This window comes from Bufo bufo, chromosome 3 (genome assembly GCF_905171765.1).
Source record: "Bufo bufo chromosome 3, aBufBuf1.1, whole genome shotgun sequence".
NCBI lineage: Eukaryota > Metazoa > Chordata > Amphibia > Anura > Bufonidae > Bufo > Bufo bufo.
The window spans coordinates 270,528,558-270,552,844 of NC_053391.1; the positions used below are offsets into that span (position 1 = coordinate 270,528,558).

General features: G+C 48.1%; 1 protein-coding gene across 8 annotated transcripts in view; it reads right to left on the reverse strand.

Annotated features, from left to right (window-relative positions):
* Window positions 1-24,287, reverse strand: part of BRPF3 (bromodomain and PHD finger containing 3) — a 292,941-nt gene that overhangs the window by 167,248 nt on the left and 101,406 nt on the right. For 7 of the 8 annotated variants that reach the window (XM_040424140.1, XM_040424143.1, XM_040424138.1 and 4 more), the window contains one exon: window positions 2,752-4,148. The exons of the other annotated variant lie outside the window; for it this stretch is intronic. In XM_040424140.1, the coding sequence (XP_040280074.1) occupies window positions 2,752-4,148 (1,397 nt within the window). The remainder of the gene's footprint in view (window positions 1-2,751; window positions 4,149-24,287) is intronic. 8 annotated transcript variants of the gene reach the window in all.

The following is a 24,287-nucleotide window of genomic DNA, read 5'->3' on the forward strand; positions in this document are numbered from 1 at the left end:
AATAGTCAATGTGTATAACAAAAAGATCTGTGTGTGTAATTGGCCATCTGACCAATGATTGGTGAGAAAATCTGTCAGATAATCTGTTGATGTAACACATTCTTAGTACTCGTGCAGATTCATTGTTTTACCTGCAGCACATCTCACCTTACAAAAAGATCGTGTTTTGACAAGAGTTTGTCGGCTGATTGGTGGCACAATTACATGGGTCAGTTATCTGGAATGAGCATTTATTTTCTTCTTATCACGAATAGTATTTTTGTGTTGAATTTGCACGAGTGGCTCTGAGATCTGGGCTGTTTAAATAGAAATATTAGGGCTAATGCACGTGGATGCATTACCAATCCACATTGTATGGATGCCCTCACATGTACCTATATTTTACATTTGTGAGAGTCTCTTTTTTATGCATGTCTTTGCAGGTATTACAGTTAGGAAAATCTTTAAAATATCTATGACAAAATTTTTATCCATAACATATGAATAGCAATTTGAAGATCTATGCACATGCGTTGATAGGATAGGATATGCCACCTATGTCAGATAGGTGCAGGTCCCAGATCTGGCCCCCGAAAGGGAAGGAAAGCAGACCGAGCATGTGCAGCGTGTTCTCCACACACTTCTATGGGAGTTCCGAAAATAGTCTAGCACAGGCTTGGCTATTTCAGGAAGTCGCATAGAAATGAACCGGGAATGTACCATGCAAACGTGGCCACCGCTCCATTCACCCCCATGGAAATTGCCAAGCCTATGTTAAACTATTTTCAGAACTTCCTGTCAAGAAATTAGCTCGTGACCGACGAAAGACAGGCGTTGTCACCAGTGAAGCACTTTATTTCCATAACATGGACAGGTCACACATCAGATATACAGGAGCATGCTGGTTTCCCAATTCCTAGTTTCGATGGAGAATTCAGGAGGAGAGAACGCCACAGCTTTCTCACAACCCCCAACATGTTACTACTACCCCCAGTCTCAGAAATATCCATAAACGCATCCACCTCTCCCTGTACTACCAATAGCAGGGGTTTGCTACCCCCCCAGAAGAATAATGCTTTGAAGCACGGCCAGGCCACCAAGATCCATGTAAAAGTGTTCCCAAACCTAACATTTCCAGAGGTCATCAGATGTGAAGACTGGTGTTCAGTGAATCAAGCTTCGGATCAAAGATCAGAAGTCGATTCGTTCAAACACTTCGTTTGAATGCTGTCCAGAGACCTGTCTCCGTATAACATTAAAATGTATTGCCTCCGTGGAGGCAAAATTTGTTTCAGCCGAAGCTGCGCGAGACTTCGGTGAATGAAGTCGGTAATCAGTTCGGAGTCTTTAAAAACATTTTAAAATAGCAATCTGAAGTCGGGTTTGGTACCAAAGGGTACCACACCCGACTTCAGATTCACCGAAGTCTCGCGTAACTTGAGCTAAAACTAATTTTGCCTCCACGGAGGTTATACATTTTACATTAGGGATGAGCGAATAGACTTTGGATGAAACATCCAAAGTCGATTCGCATAATACTTCGTTTGAATACTGTATGGAGCGAGCGATCCGTACAGTATTAGAATGTATTGGCTCCTATAAGCCGAAGTTATTACTTTGCGAAGTCTTGCGAGATAGGAGCAGGTCCCAGAGGTGGTGGGACCCGTACCTATCTAACATTGGTGGCATATTTTAGCTATATGCCATCAATGCATGAGGGGAGACAACCCCTTTAAGGCATCTTTAACATGGATTATCATTATCACTGCAAAATCCTTGTCGAAAATCAGCAGTATCTGAATCCAGCCCTAAAGGGATTTTTTCACCAGAGAATAACGTATTCTTTAAGTCAAGTTTGTATGTTAAAACATATATTTTTAAAGAATTTTTGGTGAGGTTATAATTATCCATGTCACTATCTATATAAAAAAAAAACTAAAAACGTGCAGTTTTTGTAGTAATCACTTTTCAGCAGACATCTTATTATCACTGGCCGGATTAGAATGGTAGCAAGATTAGGCTTGATTCACACTTGCGTCTGCCGATCTGGAACACTTTGCCGGACACTGCCAGAATGCAGTAATGGGGTCCGGCGGTGATCCGGCAAATTTGCTGAGAAATGGCCAGAGAAATACCGGTTTTGTGCAGTGTTTTTATATTCTGGAACAGACTGCTGGCGGTGTGAAACAAGCCTTAGATAGATATAGACAGACAGATAACACAGAATCCACCATTCAGGATAAGTGACTGTCAGATCTTATCTACACCAATGCTTGTTGGCTGACCTATGCACAGGTCACAGAGCATGCCTAGAAACCCTTCCCATAGAAGTCAATGAGGCCTCATCCTGACTATTGATATAAAGCATCTCTATGAATACTGTTAACAACAGCTTAGACAAAAGGTCTCAATAATCATGTTCTGGAAAAAAAATATCTACAATGAGAAAAAAAAACTGATTAGATAAAAGTATTTGTGCCCCTTTTTGGTTTTAACTGGCAAAAAAAATATGGATGACCTATTCCCTTTAAAATTAAACTTATACTAGAATCCACAGGACCAGCACCAATCAGACCCAACTAGTATACTGGTAACATTAACATTGTGATAAATACATCATATATCTACAGATTACATGTATACATTACATACCCACAAAAGGAAAATGCAAAGGTTCACATGATCAAAATTCTGCCCTGGTAGTGTAGCAGGGGGAAAATGTGCCCATGAATTAAAAAACAAAAACATGCACCTACATTGACTTCACCTTACCTACACAAAGGAATCTGTAAGACAGTCATAAGTGTCACAGGACCTCTCCTATGCACCGGTTCTATGTAATTCTTTTCAGAAATACTCTCATAGAACTTCTTTCCACTTTTCCGCTTCTTACTTTTTTCATCTTTATTTTTTATTATCCTGTCCTGGTCATTGACACCTTCATATTCTTTGATGGGTTCTTTCTGTTGAGTGCCAGGGGGGCAATGAGCTTCACAATATGCAGTCTTGCGAACAGTGTAGGTGGTGCCATTCAGCCCAGTTTCACGTAGTGGTTCTACCTTCATAAACAGGCCAGCTCTCTGCGCACATGTGACATGAAATGCTGCATAACAGTTTACCTTGTTACACTGAATTGATGCACCTTGTCCTTTTTGCTTACAAAGGTAACAGGTTAGCTTCCACCGAGCAGGTGGAATATTATCGACACCTTCAATAGGCTCCAGAAATACTGTATTGGCAAAGCATACCTCTGGAACCCAGATTGCACATACTACATGAGCCCATCTCCCATCAGTAGTCTGTTTAAAAGCTCCACCCTGGTTAGGGCAGAGCACACAACTTACAGGTTTCGATAGCGACTGCAGACAGCAGCGGCAGAGCCACTGTCCTTCTGGGATATATGGTACACCGTAGCACTCTTGATGAACTGCAAGGTTGCACATATCACAAAATAATATAGCATTACTGTTATGGCACTCATCATCCAGGCATACACAACAAAATGCATTTTCATCAACAGGCGAATGTATCACACCAGTACAGCGGCTTTGACGATAAGATTCCTTTTCCAACTTATCTAACAAAAGTTCAAATGTGTCAGCAGGTACTGTAGAAAGGCCATCAGTGTGACGTTTCTCATTGATTATCTCCAACCAGGCTAAATCAGTCTCATCAAGATCATATTCAACATCTTTATCTAGCTCTTCCGCGGGACGCTCAATATAGCGATAAAGTTTGTCCGGCAAAATTGGGGTTTCCAGTGTATTTTCTAAAGAATCTGTCTCCACTACACGGAATACAGGATGTGGTAGTTGTTCCACATTAGCATTCACTGCATGTTTTGGGCAAAGCTCATTCTTTTTACTTTTGGTGGAGGTTTTCCGACAGTTGGTAGAAAGAGTTAGCTCAGTGTTTTCCTTATTGCTATTGCACTCAGTTATGTCTTGAGCTGTAAGCTCATCTTCAGAAACAATCCGAAGAGGTTCAAAAATACTGATTCTATGAAGACGCCCTTCAATTTCAACATCTACCATTTGCTGTGCCTGAGCATAGGTCAGACTTTCACGTGTGGGAGAACATGAAAAACAAAAAGAAGATGAAGACTGTTGTCCATTGACATCTTGATGTGCTTTACGCCGTGGCTTTCTCATGTCCGTACGTGACAGGTCCTATATGAAATAGAATACAAGGAAAGCAGATTAGAAGACAACTTTGCAATAAAACCCAGAAACAAGAGGCTGATAAACCAATAATGTGTTTTAGCCAAACTAATTGCACAGGAATGATGCAGAGAGTATAAAAAGTACATCAATTCTACAATTTTTTTCCATTATGATACCAGGAAGGCTTCTAAATGTGCAGGTTTTGGTCATCGAAGGCTGTGGACTCCTTCGACAAGGAATAAAATATTTTTGCAAGTTAGTGGTAACCATGAGGAAACATAATACTAAGTTTCAGTCTGCAATCCTTATTCCTTCATTTATTTTAAGACCCCCTGATATGGTCTCCATCCTGCTCCCTATTTTATACTTTTCTCATATAGGTGTATCCCTCCAAGTAATACATGCTGCAACTCTACGTTCAGGATGCTGCTGCCTTCTTACTGCAAACTGCCTGGTATGTAACATAGTTTGTAATGCTGGAAAAAAAAAAAAAAAAACATCTTTCCATCCAGTTCAACCTCTTATCCTGTTGATCCAGAGGAACAATAAGAAAAAAAAATAACTGTAATGTAGGAGCCAATGTTCCTTATTTTACCAGCTCCTACAGGCTCCAATCAGAATAACTTCCTGGATCAACAACTGTCGTCGTCCCCCCCCCCCCCCCGAATTCTAGTAACTATATCTAGGCCCCTCTTGAACACTTTTAGGGAGTTCACCATCACCACCTCCTCAGGCAGAAAGTTCTATAGTCTCACTGCTCTTACCGTAAAGAATCCTCTTCTATGTTGGTGTACAAACCTTCTTTCTTTCAGACGCAGAGGATGTCCCCTTGTGAGTTGCCATAGGAACCCAGGTGTGTGAGCAGCCAGCGTGTGACAAAAGCTAGAGTGTGAGCTGAAAAATCAGGACATGATTTCTAAACTGCCACCACTCCCTCATTTTCAAGCCTACCTACACAAAATTCGACTGCTAATGTTTTTATAAATGTATGTTTTAATTAGGGTTGTTGCAGGTATCAAAATTTTGATACCCAATCGATACTTTTGACACGATACCGGGATTTCCATTTTTTCGATACTGCTCTCAGCGCGCTCATGTTCCCTCAGCAGCACAGGGGAGAAGGAGGCAGTCCTCCCTCCCCCCTGTGCTGCTGCTCCCACAAATGAACGGAGAGAAGGGAGGAGGAGGGGCGGGCGCACTGCGCCACCAATGATAGGACTTTTCCTACACAGAGCGGCGCCCAGAGATGACCCAGCACTTACCATTATTCCTGGGCGCCTCTCCGTTCGCCCTCTGTGCCCCCATTAGTCTCCTCTCCTGCTCCATATGCCAATTACTATCGGAGCAATGGGGAGGAGACATCAGCTTCTCTAGTGGGCGTTCCTTCTCCCTCCTTACCAGGCTGATTTACATATATATAATTCATTTTTTAACAGAAATAAAACCACTCAGAGATATGGGACAGGTATATTGCTATCATGCTAGCGGCAATCTAGCCGTGCATGTCCGCATCTCTATAGGGTAAAAAGAGGTGACAGAATCCCTTTAAAAAGTGCACATGGCAAGCTTGATAGAGTGAGAAATGCATTTCAACTTTTATTTATTTATATAGCACATTTAATTGCAATGTTGTTGCCCAAAGTGCTTCACAGTTCGGCTACTTTCACACTGGCGTTTTGGCTTTCCGTTTGTAAGATCCATTCAGGGCTCTCACAAGAAGTCCAAAACGGATCAGTTTTGCCCTAATGCATTCTAAATGGAAAAGGATCTGCTCAAAATGCATCAGTTTGCCTCCGTTCCGTCTCCATTCCGCTTTGGAGGTGGACACCAAAACGCTGCTTGCCGTAATCTCGCGATGCGCAGTGCCGGCATAGTGTTTCTGCCCTGTGCTGGCATCAACTTCAGGGAAGGAACTGCGCATGCGCGAGCTCGCGCACAGGAAGATTACGGCGATCTGACTTTCTGAGCAAGGAGGAGATTCGTGGATACAGGCGGTGCTAGGCTCCTTCACTGGGGGGTTGGCTGGGCTCCAGAACGGTTAGTACAGCCCCTTGGGCTCCTTACAAGGCTGATTTACATATATAAAATCTTTTTTTAACACAAATAAAACCAATCAGAGATGGGACAGGTATATTGCGGACACGCTAGCGGCGATCTAGCCGTGCATGTCCGCATCACTATAGGGTAAAAAGAGGTGACAGAATCCCATTAAATTTTATTAATCAATTGGTTAGTGTAATGTTTACTATGTTTACTATGTTTACTCACTCCAAACACTCCACACAATTACTCTGCCCACTCCATAAAGTTACTCTGCCCAGTCCAACCTTTCCACAGTTACTCCAACCACACAACAGTTACCCAACCCAGTCCACCCAGTTACTCCGCCCACTCCAGTTATAGACTACTGGTGGAGGCAAGAACACTTAACACAATTTCAGAAAACTGTAGCATTTTTAGTAATACATACCGTAGTTATTAGATCTCCCCTCAGTCGTCTTTTTCTAAACTGAAAACCCTAATTTTGATAATCTTTCAAGATACTGTATTCCCCCCATTCCAGTTATTACTTTAGTTGCCCTCCTTTGTACCCTCTCCAGCCCTGCTATGTCTGCCTTGTGCACAGGAGCCCAGAACTGTACACAGTACTACATGTGTGGTCTGACTAGTGATTTGTAAAGTGGCAGGACTATGTTCTCATCACGGCATCTATGCCTCTTTTGATACAACCCATTATCTAATTGGCCTTGGCAGCAGCTGCCCGACACTGGTTTCTACAGTTTAGGGCTCTTTCACACTTGCATTGTTCTTTTCCAGTATAGAGTTCCGTCATCGGGGCTCTATGCCGGAAAAATCCTGATCAGGATTATCCCAATGCATTCTGAATGGAGAGAATACGTTCAGGATGCATCAGGATGTCTTCAGTTCAGGACCGGAACGTTTTTTGGCCAGAGAAAATACCGCAGCATGCTGCGCTTTTTGCTCCGGCCAAAAATCCTGAACACTTGCCGCAAGGCCGGATCCGGAATTAATGCCCATTGAAAGGAATTAATCCGGATCCGGCCTTAAGCTAAACATCGTTTCGGCGCATTACCGGATCAGACGTTCAACTTTTTCTGAATGGTTACCATGGCTGCCAGGACACTAAAGTCCTGTCTGCCATGGTAAAGTGTAGTGGGGAGCAGCACACCCACCGTCCGCGCGGCTCCCGGGGCGCCCCACACGCATGGATCGCGCGATCGCATGGATCACGCGATCCATGCGCATGGGGCGCCCCGACGCCACCCCGGGAGCCGCACGGGCAGCAAGCACACTGCTCCCCACCACTACCATGGCAACCAGGACTTTAATAGCGTCCTGGCTGCCATAGTAACACTGAACGCATTTTGAAGACTGATCAGTCTTCAAATGCTTTCAGTTCACTTGCGGTGTTACGGATCCGGCGGGCACCTCGGGCAACGGAAGTGCACGCCGGATCCCAACAACGCAAGTGTGAAAGAGCCCTTAGTTTGCTGTTCACTAAAATCCCAAAGCCCTTTTCCATGTTAGTGTTACCCAGTGTTTTACCATTTAGTATGTACCGGTGACACTTATTCCTTCCCATGTGCATAACCTTACATTTGTAAGCAGTATACTGTCATCTTCCTTGTTAAAAAGAGTAACTAAACTTTTGAATTAAATTTTAATAAGATGTTCCTAATACCATCAGAGGTCGCACTACATTTTTTCCTGAAGAGTAAAAATATTCCTCTTACCATTTTTAAGTAGTATTTTTAGGTGAGGAGGAGTACGAAAGTTGAAGGAATCAGAATAACTAATAGTAGGCCTACTTAAGGGCTTGTTCACATCTGCTCTGTATGATGCTCTGTCGCAGATTCTGTCAAAGACCGGACAAAAAAAACATTACATGCAGGACTTATTTGTCAGGTAAAAAGACAGGATCCTGAACAGAAACTGAATAGACTCCATAACTAGAGTTGAGCGATTCTCTGCTATGACATGAAGACTGATTCTCTGCTGACATGAAGCCAGATTCTCTGCTATGGCATGAAGAGACTGATTCTCTGCTGACGTGAAGCCCGATTCTCTGCTATGGGATCCGAACCCGACCCGAACTTCGTCCCGAACCCGAACCCCATTGAAGTCAATGGGGACCCGAACTTTTCGGCACTAAAAAGGCTGTAAAACAGCCCAGGAAAGAGCTAGAGAGCTGCAAAAGGCAGCAACGTGTAGGTAAATCCCCTGCAAACAAATGTGGATAGGAAAATGAATTAAAAAAAAAATAAAAAAATAAAAAATTAACCAATATCAATTGGACAGAGGTCCCATAGCAGAGAATCGGGCTTCACGTCAGCAGAGAATCAGTCTCTTCATGCCATAGCAGAGAATCAGTCTTCATGTCATAGCAGAGAATCAGGCTTCACGTCACCCACCACTGGAACAGGCCACTGTCACACATTTAGGCCCTGGCACCCAGACAGAGGAGAGAGGTCCCGTAACAGAGAATCTGGCTTCATGTCAGCACAGAATCAGTCTTAATGTTATAGCAGAGAATCAGGCTTCACATCACCCACCACTGGAACAGGCCACTGTCACATATTTAGGCCCCGTCACCCAAACAGAGGAGAGAGGTCCCGTAACAGAGAATCTGGCTTCATGTCAGCACAGAATCAGTCTTCATGTCATAGCAGATAATCAGGCTTCACGTCACCCACCACTGGAAGAGGCCACTGTCACACATTTAGGCCCCGGCACCCAGACAGAGGAGAGAGGTCCCGTAACAGAGAATCTGGCTTCATGTCAGCACAGAATCAGTCTTCATGTCATAGCAGAGAATCAGGCTTCACGTCACCCACCACTGGAAGAGGCCACTGTCACATATTTAGGCCCCGGCACCCAGACAGAGGAGAGAGGTCCCGTAACAGAGAATCTGGCTTCATGTCAGCACAGAATCAGTCTTCATGTCATAGCAGAGAATCAGGCTTCACGTCACCCACCACTGGAAGAGGCCACTGTCACATATTTAGGCCCCGGCACCCAGACAGAGGAGAGGTTCATTCAACTTTGGGTTGCCCCGCAATATAATGGTAAAATGAAAATAAAAATAGGATTGAATGAGGAAGTGCCCTGGAGTACAATAATATATTGTTAAGAAGAGGTAGTTAATGTCTAATCTGCACAAGGGATGGACAGGTCCTGTGGAATCCATGCCTGGTTCATTTTTATGAACGTCAGCTTGTCCACATTGGCTGTAGACAGACGGCTGCGTTTGTCTGTAATGACGCCCCCTGCCGTGCTGAATACACGTTCAGACAAAACGCTGGCCGCCGGGCAGGCCAGCACCTCCAAGGCATAAAAGGCTAGCTCTGGCCACGTGGACAATTTGGAGACCCAGAAGTTGAATGGGGCCGAACCATCAGTCAGTACGTGGAGGGGTGTGCACAGGTACTGTTCCACCATGTTAGTGAAATGTTGCCTCCTGCTAACACGTTCCGTATCAGGTGGTGGTGCAGTTAGCTGTGGCGACAAAACTTTTCCACATCTCTGCCATGCTAACCCTGCCCTCAGAGGAGCTGGCCGTGACACAGCTGCGTTGGCGACCTCTTGCTCCTCCTCTGCCTTCGCCTTGGGCTTTCACTGGTTCCCCTGTGACATTTGGGAATGCTCTCAGTAGCGCGTCTACCAACGTGCGCTTGTACTCGCGCATCTTCCTATCACGCTCCAGTGTAGGAAGTAAGGTGGGCACATAGTCTTTGTACCGGGGATCCAGCAGGGTGGCAACCCAGTAGTCCGCACACGTTAAAATGTGGGCAACTCTGCTGTCGTTGCGCAGGCACTGCAGCATGTAGTCGCTCATGTGTGCCAGGCTGCCCAGAGGTAAGGACAAGCTGTCCTCTGTGGGAGGCGTATCGTCATCGTCCTGTGTTTCCCCCCAGCCACGCACCAGTGATGGGCCCGAGCTGCTTTGGGTGCCACCCCGCTGTGAACATGCTTTATCCTCATCCTCCTCCACCTACTCCTCATCCTCGTCCTCCTCGTCCTCCAGTAGTGGGCCCTGTCTGGCCACATTTGTACCTGGCCTCTGCTGTTGCAAAAAACCTCCCTCTGAGTCACTTCGAAGAGACTGGCCTGAAAGTGCTAAAAATGACCCCTCTTCCTCCTGGGCCACCTCCTCTTCCATCATCGCTTTAAGTGTTTTCTCAAGGAGACATAGAAGTGGTATTGTAACGCTGATAACGGCGTCATCGCCACTGGCCATGTTGGTGGAGTACTCGAAACAGCGCAACAGGGCACACAGGTCTCGCATGGAGGCCCAGTCATTGGTGGTGAAGTGGTGCTGTTCTGCAGTGCGACTGACACGTGCGTGCTGCTGCTCGCACAGTCTGTCCAGCATGTGCAAGGTGGAGTTCCACCTGGTGGGCACGTCGCATATGAGGCGGTGAGCGGGAAGGCTGAAGTTACGCTGTAGCGCAGACAGGCGAGCAGCGGCAGGGTGTGAACGCCGGAAGCGCGAACAGACGGCCCGCACTTTATGCAGCAGCTCTGACATGTCGGGGTAGTTGCGAATGAACTTCTGCACCACCAAATTCAGCACATGCGCCAGGCAAGGGATGTGCGTCAAACCAGCTAGTCCCAGAGCTGCAACGAGATTTAGCCCATTATCGCACACCACCAGGCCGGGCTTGAGGCTCACCGGCAGCAACCACTCGTCGGTCTGTTGTTCTATACCCCGCCACAACTCCTGTGCGGTGTGGGGCCTGTCCCCCAAACATATGAGTTTCAGAACGGCCTGCTGACGTTTACCCCGGGCTGTGCTGAAGTTGGTGGTGAAGGTGTGTGGCTGACTGGATGAGCAGGTGGAAGAAGAGGAGGAGGAGACAGGAAGCAAAGAATGTTGCCCTGCGATCCTTGGCGGCGGAAGGACGTGCGCCAAACAGCTCTCCGCCTGGGGCCCAGCCGCCACTACATTTACCCAGTGTGCAGTTAGGGAGATATAGCGTCCCTGGCCATGCTTACTGGTCCACGTATCTGTGGTTAGGTGGACCTTGCCACAGATGGCGTTGCGCAGTGCACACTTGATTTTATCGGACACTTGGTTGTGCAGGGAAGGCACGGCTCTCTTGGAGAATTAGTGGCGGCTGGGAACAACATACTGTGGGACAGCAAGCGACATGAGCTGTTTGAAGCTGTCTGTGTCCACCAGCCTAAATGACAGCATTTCATAGGCCAGTAGTTTAGAAATGCTGGCATTCAGGGCCAGGGATCGAGGGTGGCTAGGTGGGAATTTACGCTTTCTCTCAAATGTTTGTGAGATGGAGAGCTGAACGCTGCCGTGTGACATGGTTGAGATGCTTGGTGACGCAGGAGGTGGTGTTGGTGGTACATCCCATGTTTGCTGGGCGGCAGGTGCCAACGTTCCTCCAGAGGCGGAGGAAGAGGCCGAGGCGGCAGCAGCAGAAGAGGTAGCAGGGGGAGCCTGAGTGACTTCCTTGTTTTTAAGGTGTTTACTCCACTGCAGTTCATGCTTTGCATGCAGGTGCCTGGTCATGCAGGTTGTGCTAAGGTTCAGAACGTTAATGCCTCGTTTCAGGCTCTGATGGCACAGCGTGCAAACCACTCGGGTCTTGTCATCAGCACATTGTTTGAAGAAGTGCCATGCCAGGGAACTCCTTGAAGCTGCCTTTGGGGTGCTTGGTCCCAGATGGCGGCGGTCAGTAGCAGGCGGAGTCTCTTGGCGGCGGGTGTTCTGATCTTGCCCACTGCTCCCTCTTTGTCTTTTGCTACGCTGTTGGCTCGGTCTCACCGCTGCCTCTTCCTCCGAACTGTGAAAGTCAGTGGCACGACCTTCATTCCATGTGGGGTCTAGGACCTCATCGTCCCCTGCATCGTCTTCCACCCAGTCTTGATCCCTGACCTCCTGTTCAGTCTGCACACTGCAGAAAGACGCAGCAGTTGGCACCTGTGTTTCGTCATCATCAGAGACGTGCTGAGGTGGTATTCCTATGTCCTCATCATCAGGAAACATAAGTGGTTGTGCGTTAGTGCATTCTATCTCTTCCACCCCTGGGGAAGGGCTAGGTGGATGCCCTTGGGAAACCCTGGCAGCAGAGTCTTCAAACAGCATAAGAGACTGCTGCATAACTTGAGGCTCAGAGAGTTTCCCTGATATGCATGGGGGTGATGTGACAGACTGATGGGCTTGGTTTTCATGCGCCATCTGTGCGCTTTCTGCAGAAGACTGGGTGGGAGATAAGGGGAACGTGCTGGATGCACTGTCGGCCACCCAATTGACTAATGCCTGTACCTGCTCAGGCCTTACCATCCTTAGAACGGCATTGGGCCCCACCAAATATCCCTGTAAATTCTGGCGGCTACTGGGACCTGAGGTACACTAGGACATGTGGCTGTGGCAGAACGGCCACGTCCTCTCCCAGCACCAGAGGGTCCACTAACACACCACGACCATGTCCACGTCCGCGTCCCTTACTAGATGTTTTCCTCATTGTTCCCGTTCACCACAATAAGAAAAATATTATTCGGGCCAATGTATTGAATTAAAACTCAGGCCTTTTTTTTACAGACACCTAACACTGTCTGGCTATCTATTTAGGTACCGTATTACACTAATACAGGCACACCAGTAATGACAGATTTAGCTGAATATAAATGTGAGGCCTATTTTTTAGGCGCTGTGTGACAGGTATACGTTTAATCACAGAATTAGACTTGTATCTGCACTGTAGCGTGTGTGTTAAGTTTTTCAGAATGACCCTATCAGCATCTTGAATCTAATATACCCTTTTTGGGATAGATTTAAAGTAGGCCTGATATAGCAGAAACTACTAATTTTGAGAATGGCAAATTTGGGAATTGTTTTTCAACCCAGAACAAAAACTGTGCTTTTACGGTCACTAAAAATAACTTGACCAGCTAAAACAGTACTGATTTGGAGGAATATAAATTTCAGGCCTATTTTTTAGGCGCTGGGTGACAGGCTCAACTTGCCCCTGATGTAGTATATGGCCAAAAAATAACCACACTATTGATGGTTAAATGCACTTGGGTGACACAGGCTCAGCCTGCACCTGATGTAGGATATAGCAAAAAATAACCACACTATTGATGGTTAAATGCACTTGGTGGTAGCTTGTGCTGGCGCACCACAAGCCACAAAATGGCCGCCGATGACCCCAGAAAAAAGTGTTATAAAAACGCTCTGGGCAGCCTAAAAAAAGTGAGCAATTCAATATCAGCACTTCAATGATCCACAGCTGGAGATCGATCACTGAATGAAGTCTTTTGGAGGAGTTAATCTGCCTAATCTCGCCCTAACGTCGCAGCAGCAACCTCTCCCTACGCTTGTATCAGCAAAGTAACGTGCAGCGCTACGTGACCCAAGCTTATATAGAGGCTGGGTCACATGCTGCACTGGCCAATCACAGCCATGCCAATAGTAGGCAAGGCTGTGATGGCCTCTTGGGGCAAGTAGTATGACGCTTGTTGATTGGCTGCTTTGCAGTCTTTCAAAAAGCGCCAAGAAAGCGCCGAACACCGAACCCGGACTTTTACGAAAATGTTCGGGTTCGGGTCCGTGTCACGGACACCCCAAAATTCGGTACGAACCCGAACTATACAGTTCGGGTTCACTCATCCCAATCCATAACAATAAATGGAGTCTGTTCATCTCAGTTTTGTGCCTGATCCAGCACTTCCATTATTTTCATTGTTCTGCTCATCTAACTGAGCAGAACAACAGAAATAAATAGTGGTGATGTGAATGGGGCCCAAGAGGTGGGTATGCAGGGAACCATTACTTGTCTTAATAACAGCAGGCAATTATAGCAAAGTGATAAAGTATAGTGGATCTTCCCTGTACTTTATCACAAGTCAGACAGGTCAGTCATAAAAAAGTGACAGCTCCCCTGACAGAATCAGTAGGCCGCAACAGCCCTCTGGTTTTAGGTGGCATACAGCTGCACGTAGGTCGGGTGGATAAAAATCAATGATTTTTTAAAAAAAATCAAAAAAATCTGATTTCTTTTTATTTAAATCAGATTTTTTTTATTTAAATCAGATTTTCTAATATAAAATGCTTTTTGAGGAAAATATATTACCATCCAAAGGTTATTTCATTATGAAATAAAGATTACTTTTTTAATTATGTAGAATAAGGCTGTATATGTTTAATTTTTTGTTAAATTCCATTAATCCATTCACAATGTCATGCTCTTCCAGAGGTTTTTGTAAGATTACTGGGTAGTTTCTCTGCCTACAAGATATTATCACAGATGCTTGGTTTAATTTTGGAGTTCTCAAAACTGAATTTATAACATGAAAAGAGTTGAGAAAAAGATCTTAACCACCTCAGCCCCTATAGCTTAAACACCCTTAATGACCAGGCCACTTTTTACACTTCTGACCTACACTACTTTCACCGTTTATTGCTCGGTCATGCAACTTACCACCCAAATGAATTTTACCTCCTTTTCTTTTCACTAATAGAGCTTTCATTTGGTGGTATTTCATTGCTGCTGACATTTTTACTTTTTTGTTATTAATAAAATTTAACGATTTTTTTGCAATTGTAAAATTTTGCAAAAAAAACGAGATCCATATATAAATTTTTCTCTAAATTTATTGTTCTACATGTTTTTGATAAAAAAAAATGTTTGGGTAAAAAAAAAAATGGTTTGGGTAAAAGTTTACAAACTATGGTACAAAAATGTGAATTTCTGCTTTTTGAAGCAGCTCTGACTTTCTGAGCACCTGTCATGTTTCCTGAGGTTCTACAATGCCCAGACAGTACAAACACCCCACAAATGACCCCATTTCGGAAAGTAGACACCCTAAGGTATTCGCTGATGGGCATAGTGAGTTCATAGAAGTTTTTATTTTTTGTCACAAGTTAGTGGAAAATGATGATTTTTTTCTTTTTTTTCTTACAAAGTCTCATATTCCACTAACTTGTGACAAAAAATAAAAACTTCTATGAACTCACTATGCCCATCAGCGAATACCTTGGGGTGTCTTCTTTCCAAAATGGGGTCACTTGTGGGGTAGTTATACTGCCCTGGCATTCTAGGGGCCCAAATGTGTGGTAAGTAGTTTGAAATCAAAATCTGTAAAAAATGGCCGGTGAAATCCGAAAGGTGCTCTTTGGAATATGGGGCCCTTTGCCCACCTAGGCTGCAAAAAAGTGTCACACATCTGGTATCTCCGTACTCAGGAGAAGTTGGGCAATGTGTTTTGGGGTGTCATTTTACATATACCCATGCTGGGTGAGATAAATATCTTGGTCAAATGCCAACTTTGTATAAAAAAATGGGAAAAGTTGTCTTTTGCCAAGATATTTCTCTCACCCAGCATGGGTATATGTAAAATGACACCCCAAAACACATTGCCCAACTTCTCCTGAGTACGGAGATACCACATGTGTGACACTTTTTTTGCAGCCTAGGTGGGCAAAGGGGCCCACATTCCAAAGAGCACCTTTCGGATTTCACCGGTCATTTTTTACACATTTTGATTTCCAACTTCTTACCACACATTTGGGCCCCTAGAATGCCAGGGCAGTATAACTACCCCACAAGTGACCCCATTTTGGAAAGAAGACACCCCAAGGTATTTCGTGATGGGCATAGTGAGTTCATGGAAGTTTTTATTTTTTGTCACAAGTTAGGCCTCATGCACACGACCGTATTTTTTTGCGGTCCGCAAAAACGGGTTCCGTTTTGCCGTGATCCGTGACCATTTTTTTGTCCGTGGCTCTTCCTTGATTTTTGGAGGATCCACGGACATGAAAAAAAAGTCGTTTTGGTGTCCGACTGGCCGTGCGGAGCCAAACGGATCCGTCCTGAATTACAATGCAAGTCAATGGGGACGGATCCGTTTGACGTTGACACAACAGGTCATGTCACTTACCAGTAGGAGGAGCTCAAGGCCGGACGCAGAGATCGCAGCTCGCAGGTAAGTATAATGGTTCTACAAATTGCTAAGTAACCATGGCAACCGGGACAGCAGTAGCGTCCTGGTTGCCATGGTTACCGATCGGAGCCCCAGCGATTAAACTGGGACTCCGATCGGTACTCACCGCTGCCACCAATGATAGGGGGGGAGATTTTAATTAGGAGGGGGAGGGAGGGGAGAGGGCCCACTGGCCACCAACGAGTTAACTACAGGGGAGGGAGGGGGGGGGGGCGGCCGCACTGGCCACCAATGTGTTAACTACAGGGGGGGGCCCACTGGCCACCAATGTGTTAACTACAGGGGGGGGCTGCCCCCTGATGCCTGGCAGCACCTGCCAGGCAGCAGGGGGCAGACATGTACACAGTTCTTTTAGTATATTCTAACCTGAAGCGTCCCCATCACCATGGGGACGCCTCTGTGTTAGAATATACTGTCGGTTCTGAGTTTTCACGAAGTGAAAACATAGCTATGAATAAGCTTTTATGCAGACGGATCTTCGGATCCGTCTGTATAAAAAGTAACCTACGGCCACGGATCACGGACACGGATGCCAATCTTGTGTGCATCCGTGTTCTTTCACGGACCCATTGACTTGAATGGGTCAGTGAACCGTTGGCCGTGAAAAAAATAGGACAGGTCACATTTTTTTCACGGCCAGGAAACACGGATCACGGATGCGGCTGCAAAACGGTGCATTTTCCGATTTTTCCACGGACCCATTGAAAGTCAATGGGTCCGCAAAAAAAAACGGAAAACGGCACAACGGCCACGGGTGCACACAACGGTCGTGTGCATGAGGCCTTAGTGGAATATGAGACTTTGTAAGAAAAAAAAATATATATATCATCATTTTCCACTAACTTGTGACAAAAAATAAAAAATTCTAGGAACTCGCCATGCCCCTCACGGAATACCTTGGGGTGTCTTCTTTCCAAAATGGGGTCACTTGTGGGGTAGTTATACTGCCCTGGCATTCTAGGGGCCCAAATGTGTGGTAAGTAGTTTGATATCAAAATGTGTAAAAAATGGCCGGTGAAATCCGAAAGGTGCTCTTTGGAATGTGGCCCCCTTTGCCCACCTAGGCTGCAAAAAAGTGTCACACATGTGGTATCTCCGTACTCAGGAGAAGTTGGGCAATGTGTTTTGGGGTGTCATTTTACATATACCCATGCTGGGTGAGAGAAATATCTCAGCAAAGACAACTTTTCCCATTTTTTTATACAAAGTTGGCATTTGACCAAGATATTTCTCTCACCCAGCATGGGTATATGTAAAATGACACCCCAAAACACATTCCCAAACTTCTCCTGAGTACGGCGATACCACATGTGTGACACTTTTTTGCAGCCTAGATGCGCAAAGGTGCCCAAATTCCTTTTAGGAGGGCATTTTTAGACATTTGGATACCAGACTTCTTCTCACGCTTTGGGGCCCCCAAAAAGGAGACTTTTGTATTACTTACCAGTAAAGTCTCTTTCTCGCTCTTCCTTGGGGGACACAGGAAACCATGGGTATAGCTCTGCTCCCTAGGAGGCGTGACACTAAGCGAAAGCTGTAAGCCCCTCCTCCATCAGCTATACCCTTCAGCCTGGAGAAGAGACTGCCAGTTGCGTGTCCAAGTAGTGAAAGATAACCACCAACCGGAAAAAGAACTGTCGAGCCCCAACGGGGGCAACCAAGCCGGAACCACAACTGTAACCCAATGAAGGGCGGGTGCTGTGTCCCCCAAGGAAGAGCGAGAAAGAGACTTTACTGGTAAGTAATACAAAAGTCTCCTTTTCTCGCCCATATTCCTTGGGGGACACAGGAAACCATGGGACGTTCCAGAGCAGTCCCAGAAGGGAGGGGCCAGAACAAACTCAACCAACACCAGAGGCATCAATCAACTGCCGCCTGCAACACCAGACGGCCTAAAGCAGCGTCAGCCGACGCATGAGTATGCACCCTGTAGAACTTGGTGAAGGTGTGCAAGGAGGACCAAGTGGCCGCCTTGCAAATCTGCTCCGAAGAAGCCCGATTTCTCTGAGCCCAGGAAGCCCCGACCGCTCTAGTGGAGTGAGCGGTAACACCAAGGGGAGGAACCCTGCCCTTGGCGAGATAAGCCTCAGTAACAGCCATCTTGACAAAACGAGCGATAGCAACTTTGGATGCCGCCATCCCTCTGCGCGACCCTTCCGGGACCACAAAGAGCGAGTCAGTATGCCTGAAAGAGCTGGTTACTTCCAGGTAAATCTTGAGCGCCCTGACAACGTCCAGGCGATGAAGCTTCCTCTCCCGCGGATGGGAAGGGGAAGGACACAAAGAGGGGAGAACGATGTCTTCGTTCAGATGAAAGGCGGAGACCACCTTAGGAAGGAAGGAAGGGACCGGACGAAGAACCACCTTGTCCTGGTGGAACACTAGGAAAGGTTCCAGACAGGAGAGTGCAGCCAATTCGGACACCCTCCGAAGAGAGGTGATGGCTACAAGGAAAATAACCTTGCAGGACAGAAGTCGCCAGGAAACCGTCCGCAGAGGCTCGAAAGGAGAAGCCTGGAGCGCTGAGAGAACCAGGTTCAGGTCCCAGGGCGGTACCGGAGGGCGATACGGGGGAACCGCGTGAGCCACGCCCTGAAGGAAGGTCTTGACAGGACCAAGGGGGGCCAGAGGGCGCTGAAACAAAATGGACAGCGCAGATACCTGACCCTTCAAAGAACTAAGGCCTAGACCTTGGGCCAGTCCGCTCTGCAGGAAGGACAAAACGGTGGGGAGAGAAAAGCGGAGCGGAGGAATCCCCAGATCGGCACAGAACCCCAAAAAAGTCCTCCAGGTCCTATAATAGATCCTAGAAGAGGACGGCTTACGTGCGCGGATCATGGTGCGGACGACGTCCGCAGAAAAGCCCCTACGTGTCAGGATGGTGGTCTCAACAACCACGCCGTCAAACGTAGGGACCCTAAACGCGGGTGGAAGATCGGTCCCTGAGAGAGAAGATCTTCCCTGGCGGGCAGTGGCCAGGGCGCGTCTGCCAGGAGCAGCATGAGGTCGGCATACCAAGACCGGCGGGGCCAGTCCGGAGCGACCAGAATCACCGAGACGCCTTCCGCCGCGATCTTCCGAAGGACCTTGGGCAGGAGAGGGATGGGAGGGAATATGTATGGGCGCGCGAAGCCTCGCCAAGGAAGAACGAGGGCGTCGGCTCCGCAAGCTCCCGGATCCCTGGCCCTGGACAGATAGGCGGGGACCTTGTGATTGAATTTTGAGGCCATGAGGTCCACGTCCGGACTGCCCCAACGAAGGCAAATGGCCTTGAATACCTCCGGGTGAAGAGACCACTCGCCGGGGTCGACGGTGGTGCGACTGAGGAAGTCCGCCGCCCAATTGTCCACCCCTGGAATAAAAATTGCAGATAGGGCCGGGACGTGGGCTTCCGCCCAACGGAGAATGCTGGTGACCTCCCGCATCGCTGCAGCGCTGCGAGTGCCCCCCTGGTGGTTTATGTACGCCACGGCCGTGGCGTTGTCTGATTGTACACGAACTGGCTGACCCTTCAGCAGATGAGTCCAGTGTCGTAGAGACAGAAGGGCCGCTCTCAGTTCCAGGACATTGATCGAGAGTTTGGACTCCGATGGAGACCAAATGCCCTGGACGGATCGGGGAGGAAACACGCCTCCCCAGCCCGAGAGACTGGCATCGGTTGTAACCACCAACCAGTTGAGTGGAAGAAAGGACCTGCCCAGAAGAGGGGACTGTAACCACCAGCGGAGAGATGACCGCACCGGAGGCGAAAGATGGAAGGGATGATCCAGAGACTGCGGCGATTTGTCCCAGGAGGAGAGGATCGCCCGTTGGAGAGGGCGGGAGTGAAACTGCGCAAATGGGATCGCCTCGAAACAGGCAACCATCTGCCCCAGTACCCGCATGCAGAAGCGGAAGGACGGTCGACGGTGGAGAAGGAGACCCCGAACCGCCCCACGGAGGATCAGACGTTTTTCCGAGGGAAGACGTACCTCCGCCGCTCCCGTGTCTAAAAGCATCCCCAGGAAGACGAGTTGTCTGGAGGGGGGAAGGGAGGACTTGGGGAAGTTGATGACCCAACCGAACTGATGAGGATATCGTCCAAGTACGGTAGCAGAAAAACACCCCTGGAACGGAGTAAGGCTAAAACCGGGGCCAGGACCTTGGTGAACACCCGGGGGGCTGTTGCCAGTCCAAAGGGAAGGGCGACAAATTGGAAGTGGAGGTCCCCCACGGCGAATCGAAGGAAGCGATGGTGACACTGGGCTACCGGAACATGGAGGTAGGCATCCTGTATATCGATGGAAGACATGAAATCTCCCTGCTCCAGGGAAGCCACCGCGGAGCGGAGGGACTCCATCCGAAACCGTCGAAGGAGGAGAAAACGGTTGAGCTTTTTGAGGTCCAAAATGGGCCGCACCGAACCTCCCTTCTTGGGAACTACAAAGAGGTTCGAGTAGAACCCTTGGAATCTTTCCTCTAGAGGAACGGGGGTAATCACCCCCCTGTCCAGTAAGGCTTGAACGGCCGCGGAGAACGCAGCCGCGTCTTTCGGGTCTCGCGTGGGGCGGGAGCGAAAGAACCGATCCGGAGGGAAGGATGCAAATTCGATTTTGTATCCGGAGGACACAATTTCGAGGGCCCAGGCGTCCGAGACGTGAGCCATCCAGACGTCCTTGAAAAGGAGGAGCCGGCCCCCCACCCGGGTGGGTGGGGGCGCGCCTTCAGGCAGAGGACTGTTTTGCTGCGGGTGTGCGGGCAGCCTGCGGCTTGCGCCAGGAGGGCTGCGCCCGAAAAAACGGCTTCCTACGCTTGTCCTGGGGAGGAGCCGAAGCGGCAGCTGTGGTGGAAGCCCCAGAGGCCCTGCGGGAGGACCGAAAACGAGACGCACCAGGGCGTCCGCGGGGGGCGCCCCTGGCTTGGGGTTGAGGAAGATGGGTGCTTTTACCAGTTCGTCTAAGCGGACCCCGAAAAGGCGGGAACCCGCAAACGGTAGCCCCGCCAAGGAACGTTTGGAGGCAGCGTCCGCTTTCCAGACCTTCAGCCAGAGCTCCCTCCTGACGGCAACTGCCAGGGCGGAGGAGCGTGCAATAAGGGCTCCCGCATCAAGGGAGGCCTCACAGACAAAATTCCCGGCCCGAATAATAAGCTGGGCCAAGGAACGTAGGTCCTGGATGGGGATATCCGAGTCCAACTCCTGTTCCAGCTGTGTACCCCAAGCAGAGATTGCTTTCCCTGCCCAAGCAGAGGCAAAAACCGGTCTGAGGGCAGAACCGGAGGCAGCAAAAATGCCCTTGGACAGGGTCTCCATGCGACGGTCCTCCGCTGACTGAAGAGAGGACCCGTCGGGAACAGGGATGGCCGTGTTCTTTGACAGCCGGGCCACAGGGGGGTCCACCTTGGGTGGGGAAGACCATGTGGCCACGACATCGGCTGGAAAAGGATAGCAAATGTCCAGCTTCTTTGGGTTGACAAAACGGGCGTCCGGGCGAGCCCAAGCCTTAGACACCACGGAGGAGAAATCAGAGTGGATTGGAAAGACTTTTGAGGCCTGCCTGGGTCTGATAAAGGAGACGCTAGCTGCGTCCGAGCTAGGGGGGTCATCCTGCACCTTAAAGGTGTCACGTATATCAGAGATGAGTTGACCCATCGCTGAGGCTAGCTTGGACGGCAGGGCCGAGTCCATTTCCAAATCTGAAGCCGCCAATTCACCTTCAGAGAGCGAATCCTTTGGAGAGGAGAGGCTCGTCTGGGTGCGCACGCGTGGCGGGGAGAGGGAGGCATCCGAGGAGGAGGCTCGCTCTACTCTAATACGCTTCTGAGAGTGCCTAGCTCGGGAGGGGTCACTAGGAGAGGGTGAACCCGCTGCAGCGGCAGAAGCAGTGGACCCGGAGGGCGCGACAGTCAGAGTGGCGTCCTGCGGGGTAGGTGGCCTGTCTATTAGGCGGCCCACGACATGAGTGAGGCTTTCCACGGCCTGGGACAGGGATCTAGCCCAGTCAGGCGGGTCAGAGGAAGCAGGGAGCGACACAGCGGGCGACTGAGGCTGCGGTGGAGCTCGGCATGCAGTACAGTGCGGATCAGACTGCCCCCGGGGAAAGGGTTCCCTACAAGCAGTACAGGCATGGTACCATGGCTTGGCGGCTGCAGAAGGGTCTGACATGGTGGAAAGATGTTGCACTTAAAAGTGAGAACCAAGCAACAGTACTGTGGCACGGAGGGGGTTAAACAGTCCTACCAGACCCGGAAAACAAATACGTAAAAATAAAAATCATAGGATAACAACCCTGCATAAGCAGGGGGTGTCTTGCCTCCTTGGACACTAAGCAAAAAACTGGCAGTCTCTTCTCCAGGCTGAAGGGTATAGCTGATGGAGGAGGGGCTTACAGCTTTCGCTTAGTGTCACGCCTCCTAGGGAGCAGAGCTATACCCATGGTTTCCTGTGTCCCCCAAGGAATATGGGCGAGAAAATGCCAGGGCAGTATAAATACCCCACATGTGACCCCATTTTAGAAAGAAGACACCCCAAGGTATTCAATGAGGGGCATGGCGAGTTCAAAGAAAAAAAAAATTTTGGCACAAGTTAGCGGAAATTGATTTTTTGGGTTTTTTTTCTCACAAAGTCTCCCTTTCCGCTAACTTGGGACAAAAATTTCAATCTTTCATGGACTCAATATGCCCCTCAGCGAATACCTTGGGGTGTCTTCTTTCCAAAATGGTGTTATTTGTGGGGTGTTTGTACTGCCCTGGCATTTGAGGGTCTCCGCAATCATTACATGTATGGCCAGCATTAGGAGTTTCTGCTATTCTCCTTATATTGAGCATACGGGTAATGAGATTCTTTTTTTCCGTTCAGCCTCTGGGCTGAAAGAAAAAAATGAACGGCACAGATTTCTTCATTCGCATCGATCAATGTGGATGAAAAAATCTCTGCCAAAAAAAGAAAAAAAGGAGGGGAAAGGCGTCTGCCAGGACATAGGAGCTCCGCCCAACATCCATACCCACTTAGCTCGTATGCCCTGGCAAACCAGATTTATCCATTCACATCAATCGATGTGGATGAATAAATCATTGCCGGGATTTTTTTTTTTTTTTATATATATATACAAAGTGTTTGCCAAAGCATATGAACACCGCCACCTCCTCAGCTCATATGCCTCGGCAAACGTATCTTTTACTGCAGAGGAGAAATCTCGTCTTGCAGCGCCGCATACACCGACTTGTGTGTAATCTGACAGCAGCGCAATGCTTCTGTCAGAATGCACATCAGTGCTGCAGCTGGTTCATCGGTTGGTCCACCTGGAAGGTAAAAAAAATAAAAAAAAAATAAAAAAAACAGGCCGCAACACAATAAATTTTATTAACTTTATAATAACTTTTGAACAGAACATAAACTTTTTTTTTTACTTTTTGAACTGAAGTTAACTTTTTTGCTTACCTTTTTTTTTTACCTTTTATAGGACAAACCTCTCCTTCCCCATGGGACAATGTGCAAAGCGCAAATCGCCCAAAGATGTGGCGAAGTACATTATGCACTTTATCCCAGGTGAAAGGAGAGGTTTGCAGCAGCTGTGAGTAAAAGGGCCCTAATAGCCCTGTGTGCCTGTCCTGTGAGATGCAATCCCTATGCTAAGTGTACCTGTGTGTGGTACTTCCGGAAACACTCTCCAAAGCATAGGGCAGGGTGGTCAGGACAGTCAGGACAGAAATAGCGGGTGTCACGCCTTATTCCACTCCTGCTACAGACACGACATCTTTTTCGGAGTGACGGTTGGGTTGAGGTACCAGGAACGACACTGGGGAAATGTCGCTCGTGTAGACGGCTAACTACACTGGTGGATGGGGCCACGGAACCTTCTGGATACAGGAGGTTCTCGATGATCTCTTCCTGGAATTTTAGGAAGGATCGTGTTCCCCCAGCCTTACTGTAGAGAACAAAACTATTGTACAGAGCCAATTGAATCAAATATACAGACACCTTCTTATACCAGCGTCTGGTGCGTCGGGAAACTAAATACGGAGACAACATCTGGTCATTGAAGTCCACCCCTCCCATGTGAAGGTTATAGTCGTGGACTGAGAGGGGCTTTTCAATGACACGGGTTGCTCGCTCAATTTGGATTGTCGTGTCTGCGTGAATGGAGGAGAGCATGTAAACGTCACGCTTGTCTCTCCATTTCA